Source organism: Galleria mellonella, unplaced genomic scaffold (assembly GCF_026898425.1).
Source record: "Galleria mellonella isolate WM207_F2 unplaced genomic scaffold, CSIRO_AGI_GalMel_v1 utg778, whole genome shotgun sequence".
Classification (NCBI taxonomy): Eukaryota; Metazoa; Arthropoda; class Insecta; order Lepidoptera; family Pyralidae; genus Galleria; species Galleria mellonella.
In genome coordinates this window covers 2,852,501-2,860,119 of record NW_026442150.1, presented here as the reverse complement: position 1 = coordinate 2,860,119, position 7,619 = coordinate 2,852,501, and the positions used below count along the sequence as shown (strand labels likewise).

At 57.0% G+C, this 7,619-nt stretch overlaps 1 protein-coding gene across 1 annotated transcript; it reads left to right on the top strand.

Moving 5' to 3' along the window:
- Window positions 1-6,686: 6,686 nt before the first annotated feature.
- On the top strand, window positions 6,687-7,601 carry LOC128202121 (histone H2A). The gene has a single exon (XM_052901266.1). The coding sequence runs from the start codon at window positions 6,797-6,799 to the stop codon at window positions 7,169-7,171; it is 375 nt and encodes a 124-aa protein (XP_052757226.1). The 5' UTR covers window positions 6,687-6,796; the 3' UTR covers window positions 7,172-7,601.
- The last annotated feature ends 18 nt before the right edge of the window (window positions 7,602-7,619 follow it).

Here is a 7,619-nt window from a genome sequence, read left to right as displayed (position 1 = left end):
CGCCGCCGCTGCCGCCGCGAGAAAGGCCTCCACTCCGGCCAAGGCGAAAGGCGCCGCCGCAGCCGCCGCACCGAAGGCCAAGAAGACCGCCAAGCCGCCGACCAAGAAACCGAAGGCGCCCAAACCGAAGAAGACCGCCGCCGCCGCTTCCAAATCGAAGACCTCCGCTAAGAAGACCGCATCAGCCAAGAAGTAATAATTCGGCGGTGCGGTCTCTCTCGTCGCGAAGTAGACGTCGACCGACGGACGGACGGACGGACGGACGGAACGCTGACCTGTCACCTCCATCCACACCACCACGACACAACGACGTCGACCCCGCCGTCGTCGCTGTCGATAGAGAACGGATTAGGTTCGCATTTGGTGTGTGATAAAGTGTGTGGTGGTGCAGCAGCCGCAGTCGCCGCCCGGGTGCGTGTGATGCGATGCGCCTCCCCGCCGCCCCGCCGCGTCCCGCCGCTCTGCGTCCAACGACGACGACGACGACGACGACGGCGACGGCGACGCTGACTACGGCCCCGATCGTGCGCGTGTGTCGTAGTGGTATCTGCAAACAAAAACAACAAAACAAAAAGCCCTTTTCAGGGCTAACAATATTTTTCTGAATTCGAAACGGTTTCTTGGCAGGCGGGACACGAGTGAGACACGACGTCGTAGTAGATTCATCTTCTTCATCAAACAGCAGGTGAACAGACGGCAACCGACCGTCGAACACGACGACGACGACGACGACGACGACGATTATATATTATATATAATAATATACAAGTAGTAGGCACAAGGTACATACACAATCTTCCAATAAAATCTTAATTTAAAACTATATTCTTAAATATATGCGCGTGCGAGCATGCATGCATGCATTCGGCGTTTCTCCATCCAAAAGCAAGCAACAGTCGTCACCGTCTCTCCATCGCCATCGCCATCATTATCACCGAGCACGTCTCTGCTGAACGCCCGACTGCCCGACTGCCCGACTCCCGACTCCCCCGATAAATAAATAAATATATATATACATACAACATTGTACAAGTACAAAGTAGTATAACACACAACAACAACGACAACATAATCCGTAAAATGTAACCGAGCAAGCAAGTAGTACACTGTCTGTCTGTCTCGCTCGCTCGCTCTACGTTTCGCTCTCTCTCTCTCTCCGTATCTCACACTCGCTGCGGCCCCGTCGACACGTATATATATATTACGAATATTGGATTCGTTCATCAGGATCGGCAAGCGAGTCAAGTACCTACAACGAAGTCCAACAAGTGGCAGAACTGCAACAACAAAGCATCGAAAGCAGCGCAACGGAGATCCGCAGACCAACTCGGGTCTGCAACCCCAACGCAACGCCGCGACTTCAGCCACACCGCACGGATCCCTGCATCGCCTAAAACAAGAGTGAAGACGTCGTCTGGTGCGTTTGTTGATGCAAACGTCCAGACCACGGCCGGCTGCCAACAACACCGGGCGGCTACGAGCCCCGTTCAAGAGAGAAGCCCACCCGGGGGACAGGCGACCCCAGGGTGAGAGGATCGCGGACGACCGCTCCACCCGAAGTCCACCTCGAGGAGGCCCCATGCCGCAGTAGGAGGGACGGAAGACCACTCAAGAAGAAAGAAGAAGAAGATGTCAAGCCCGGCCAGGCGGCCGGATGAAAAAGTTATCAGGGCCGCAGTGTACCAACCGCCAGCAGTCGCAGCGCGCGCCCGCGCGCCGCGCCCGCGATCGGCGGAGTCCCCCCGCGTGAGGGGAAAGACCGCTCGCGCTCCCGCGTCGCGATCCGCGCCCCAGGCGTGCCGAACGTCACGCCCCCCGCCACCCCTCAAGCCGCGACCGCGTCGTCGCGCGGCCACGCGAGTGATTCCGCCGCCCGCGCAGGAAGAAGCGGCGCGCCTCTACCCCGCGCGCCCCGCAGGCAGCGCCAGCCGCGACGCCCACAGTGTTCGTGGGACGCCCGGAAGCGTCATCCGGCCGACCAGTGCAACCATGTGTCCAGCCGGATGGACGTTTTTCAGCGTCGAATTCGACGCCCGCCGCCGCCCAGCGACCCGCGGACCGCTGGAGACGCCGCCGATCGCGAGCCCGGAGGACGCCGACACCGCAGGAGCGTCCGCGTCAGCCGCAAGAGCGAGAGGGACAGGCGCTTTGCCCTCCGCTTCACGTCTCGCACCGCCACCGGGTCCGGCAGGACTCTCCGGAAGCCGGAGCGGAGGTGCGCTGGCTGCGCCAAGATCAACCTTGGAGTGTGACTCCCTGATCTTGGCGCAAGTACCATGGGCATGAAGGAGAGAATTGCCGCCCTGGTGGGGGACGAGGCTACGAGGTTGGACCAGCCTACCCCGCCCGTCGAGGAAATGGAGCTGGCGAGGGACATGGGCAGATCGGTCCAACTGACCACACGCCCAGCCCGAAGGCCTCGAAGCCCGGAGCAACCGGACGGCGGACACAAAAGGCCGTGCCAAGAGAAAAGCGTCCCCGCCGTTGCAACCCACCCCGTTGCCGCAGAGAGACCCCAGGCTCAGACACAGAGAGGCGGGAACAGCCAGTCTGAGCCAGTCTCAGTCTCAACACCCCCTACGGACGCAACCAGCTCCCACGTACGCGGACGCCATCAGAGCGCACGTCGGCGTCCAACACAAACACAAATGTGTATGCGAACGTCGGAACGAACGCAGCCGCCGCTCCTCCTCGCCCTGCAGCGGCCAAACAAAGGATTCCCCCACTAATAGTGGAGCAGCACGCCACTTCAGACCCTAAAAATGAAGCTGAGCTACGCGCCAAACGCCCGCCCCTTCGGAAAGGGCGTAAGATTCTCTCCCAGGTCGGAAGATGAATACAGAGTAATCCAAAGATACCTTTCCGACCTGGAGAAGAAGGAAAAAATCAGCTGGTTCAGCTATCAGCTACCGGCCGAACAAAGCTTGAAAGTGGCGATCAGGGGAATCCCAGCGGACACACCCGTAGAGGAGATCGTCGGCGCCTTGACGGAGCTCGGATATAGTCCAGAGTATGTCCGTCAAATAAAAGCCCGTCAAGGCCGCCCAGGGTGCATCTTTTTCGCCCAACTGAAACGCACCCCAGGCATCACCCCCGGCATCTACTCAGTGGATGAACTTTTATGCATGCCGGGGGTCAAAATTGAAGCGTGGAGGGGCAAGATCGCAATGCCACAGATGCCATATACTCCTCCTATATATCACGTGGCCAGGGAATGTCCACGCCCGCGGGAAGAACCCCCGATGCGCCAACTGTGGGGACGCGCATACGGCCAGTGCCCCGTACTCCGCAGAGAATCCCGCAACAAGAAAGCGGGTACGGTGGCCAGAACCACGACAACAGGCGACGCGCCGAAAAGAGACCGGTCCGTTCCCACAGCCGCAAACCAGGGCAACCTAATGGCCCCGGCGAACCCGGCCACGGACAGGCACAAGCCGCCGCCAAACAACAATAACACCCACAGCAGCAAAAATAAAAACAAAAAGAGGAGGAGGGGCAAAAATAACAAGACCTCCAACACCGCCCCAGCGGCGGCTATCCGCCCGCGGTCGCCGCCCCACAGACCCACGCGCCCGCCACCGCACAACCTGCAACGGCGCCACAAACGCACAAGGGGAAGATGGCGAAGCAACAACTGCAACAGAGGACAAACACCTATCGACTTGAATAAAATCATGACAACGATGGTCAACATACTGATGGAGGTGTTACTAGCGGTGCAAACCGGCGCAGATCCCCTGCCGGCAATCACCGCTGGTCTATTGAAGTTGTCCCAGGTGCCACGATGATCAAGATGGTACACTGGAACGCGGACGGGGTCCGCAGTAAACTGACACTGCTAAAGGCGATGCTCGTGGAGTACAATGTCGATGTGTGTCTACTGTCAGAGACACACCTAGGGGCCAACGACTCACTCCACGTCCCTGGTTACTATGCATACAGACAAGACGAGTCCTCGGACGGCCATATATATCGCGGGTTGGCCGTAAAAAAAGAATCGTCCACCAGCAACTCCCCCCAGTGCAACTAACATCACTCTACGCATTGGGGGTCGAGATATGTGTAAATGGAAGCCCCACCCGTGTGTTCGCAATATACCACCCGCCGAACACGAGGATCGCAGCCCGACATAGAAAAGATCTTCGACTCGCCGCTGCCCACCATCGCCGCGGGCGACTGGAACAGCAAACACACGGCGTGGAACAACAACGATTCAGTACACGGGAGAGTTCTACTAGGGATAATCGAGAGAATGGATATCACCGCTCAAGGGCCAGAGGTTCCAACTCACTATCCCTATGATCCTACGAAGACGCCCGACGTCCTCTAGTACTGTTCAGGGGCGTAGACGGCCAACTGACGCAGGAAGTCCTCTTGGAGGACATCCAATCCGACCACCTACCAGTATGCATAGTACTCCAGAACGAGCCATCGCACCAGACGCCGCANGCCCCGCGCCGCCGGACCGATTGGGTAAAGTTCAGGGACTCGATGCAACGCAACACGCCAACGATGGCAGTTTCAACCTCGTCAGACGTCGAACGACTCGCAGAAGATCGGTCTCTATGCAAAACGCCATGAGCGAAGCGGCCAAACCGGGATCGGTGTGCAAATCCTTCTTCCCGATCCCGGCCTCCACACTGAAGATGCTGGCCGAAAAACGTAGGCTGCGTAGGGACTGGCAGACTACACGATGCCCTGCCCTAAAGACACCGACTTGCATCCAAGATAAAGACCGAGCTAGAGTCCCATAGAAGAGAAAGTTGGGATCGCACGATGGAAGAGGCCGGCGACGACTGGACGAGCATTCACCGCCTCTGTCGCCGGCTCACCAAATCCCAACCACCCATCCGTCCATTATTGGCGAGCGACGGGAAGCCGCGATACCGCGCAGCAGACCGCGCGGAGATACACGCGGAACACCTCGAACGCCAATTTCAGCCTAACCCGACTGAAGACGCCGAACACGCTGCAGCCATCGACAAATTTGTCGAAGACTACCTGGCATCCACACTCGAACCGCACGAAGACCCGGTCGTCTTTTCGCCGGGACAAGTGGAGCGTGAGATCAGAAAGACGAAGCCTCGGAAAGCCCCAGGCAGCGATGGTATCACCAATACGGCGCTGCGTCACCTGCCGCCGCGCACAATAGCTCTCTCATGCGCACAGGGCATTTCCCAACCTCCTGGAAGATAGGCAAAGTCATCACGCTGCCTAAGCCCGGCAAGAACGTATTGAAGCCGGAATCCTATCGGCCAATCACGTTGCTGCAGCACACATCCAAAGTGTTCGAGAGGCTGGTGCTCAAGCACCTACAGCCACACCTGAAGCCTCGCCCGGAACAGTTCGGGTTCAGAGCTGAACACTCCACAACACTCCAGCTAGCCAGAGTACTATACAGTCACAACTGCATACAACAAGAAGGAGCAAGTCGTCGCAGTACTCTTGGACATGGAGAAGGCGTTCGACCGCGTATGGCACAACGGTCTGCTGCACAAGTTGGCCACACAGACGACAACGCCAAGAAGGCTCGTCAAAGTTGTGGCCTCCTTCCTAAGAAACCGGACATTCACAGTGACGGTGGAAAATTGCTGCTCGAACACGCGCCCCACTCGGGCAGGAGTGCCCCAGGGAAGCTGCCTATCGCCTGCGCTCTACGCGCAGTTCACCGACGATATCAGTACAACACCGGAAACGACTCTCGCGCTGTATGCTGACGACGCCGCCTACATAGCGACGTCCATATCGGCGAAGCATGCAGCGCAGAAGATGCAGAAGGTCCTAGACCAACTTCCACGATGGCTGGACAAGTGGAGACTGTCGGTGAACGTGCGCAAAACGCAGGCGATCCTCTTCGGACAGCGGCATCACCCATCCAAACTCAAAATCGGAGGCACCGAGATCGAGTGGGCCCCCACCGTCACATACCTGGGAGTCAAGATCGACCGTCAACGCGAAACAAGCTCGCGACAAGGCGCGAGTGGCAAGGCACTTGCTGCGTCCGGTGTTGAGCGGAAGCCTCCTCTCACGAATAAGCTCACAATTTACAAAACATATATTAGACCACGTCTCACTTATGCAGCACCGGTGTGGTATGCAAATCTAAGCAAAACCACGAAGGACACCATCAGAGCCCAACAGAACCTGACGTTGCGTACCATTACCGGTGCTCACAAATATATAAGGAACTCCACCCTTGAGAGGGACCTCAAGATGCCAACACTGGACAGCTTCATCGAGGACCTGGCCACCAGAATGTTCGAGCGAGCCGACGCGTCGACCTGGGACCATCTAAAAGATCTGGCGCCGCTACACGCGCGCCCCCCGTACTCCAGGCAATCCGGGCGCGAACTAGTGCGCGCGCAACCACCAGTTGAGACAACATAAACAACCCACTAACACCACGGTGCCACCGGCCGCTCATACATCCGCTGGCAGCTTGCTGGGCCTCCCCCCAAGGGGTCTCACCCGGCAGGCGAAGACCGCGTTGAGCGAGCCGGTCGGCACCCACGTGAGGAACATAAAAATTCGATAAAGACGACAAGCAGCCACCAGCCAAAGGCTCATCCAGCGACCCATGCGCAGTCGCGCATGGCGCGGACTACAACCAGAGAAGGGCCAACCAGCCCCGGACTGGTCTCCCCATTCCTACGTAGTGGGAATGTGAGAAGACAGGATACGGATTCGTTCATTACTTACATTTTGTCGTATCGCTCGAACGTTTCCCGCTGGTCGCGAAACGTTTGTCCTATTCCTCTGTGTTATATATTTATTTACAAGACACACGACACACAATATGTCCGGACGCGGCAAAGGCGGCAAAGTCAAGGGGAAGGCGAAGTCGCGATCCAATCGCGCCGGTCTTCAGTTCCCGGTGGGCCGTATCCATAGGCTGCTGCGCAAGGGCAACTACGCGGAGCGCGTCGGTGCCGGCGCTCCGGTCTACCTGGCGGCCGTCATGGAGTACCTCGCCGCCGAGGTGCTAGAGTTGGCCGGCAACGCCGCTAGGGACAACAAGAAGACCAGGATCATACCGAGACACCTGCAGCTCGCCATAAGGAACGACGAGGAGTTGAACAAGCTGCTCTCCGGCGTGACAATCGCTCAGGGTGGTGTACTGCCTAACATCCAGGCCGTACTCTTGCCCAAGAAGACCGAGAAGAAGGCTTAAGAGGTCTCGCTTCTCGTTTGCGCTCGCATTCATTCACATTCACATTCACATTCACACTCGCACTCCGACTAGCACACCTGCGCGGCGCGCGCTCGCCGGTCGAGTCCTTACGTCGTCGTCGCGGTGTGTCTTATGTGTGTGGTGTGGTGTGGTGTGATGTGATGTGACGTGAATGAGAAAAAAAAAATAATAATAATAATAAAAAGGCCCTTTTTAGGGCCGCAATACTGATCTGAAATACGCAGTGCGCGTCTCTTGAGGAGAAGAAGGTCGATTCCGCGGTACAATTAATCCGCGTGTATATATGTAACGAAGAAAAATAATAAATAAATAAACATAATAGTTTTTATGTACACACAGAGATCGAGAACAGACATAGTGATATATTAATTTGTAATACTTATTTTGTAAATTCATTAACTATTGTAAATAAACTGGCTTAAAAAAA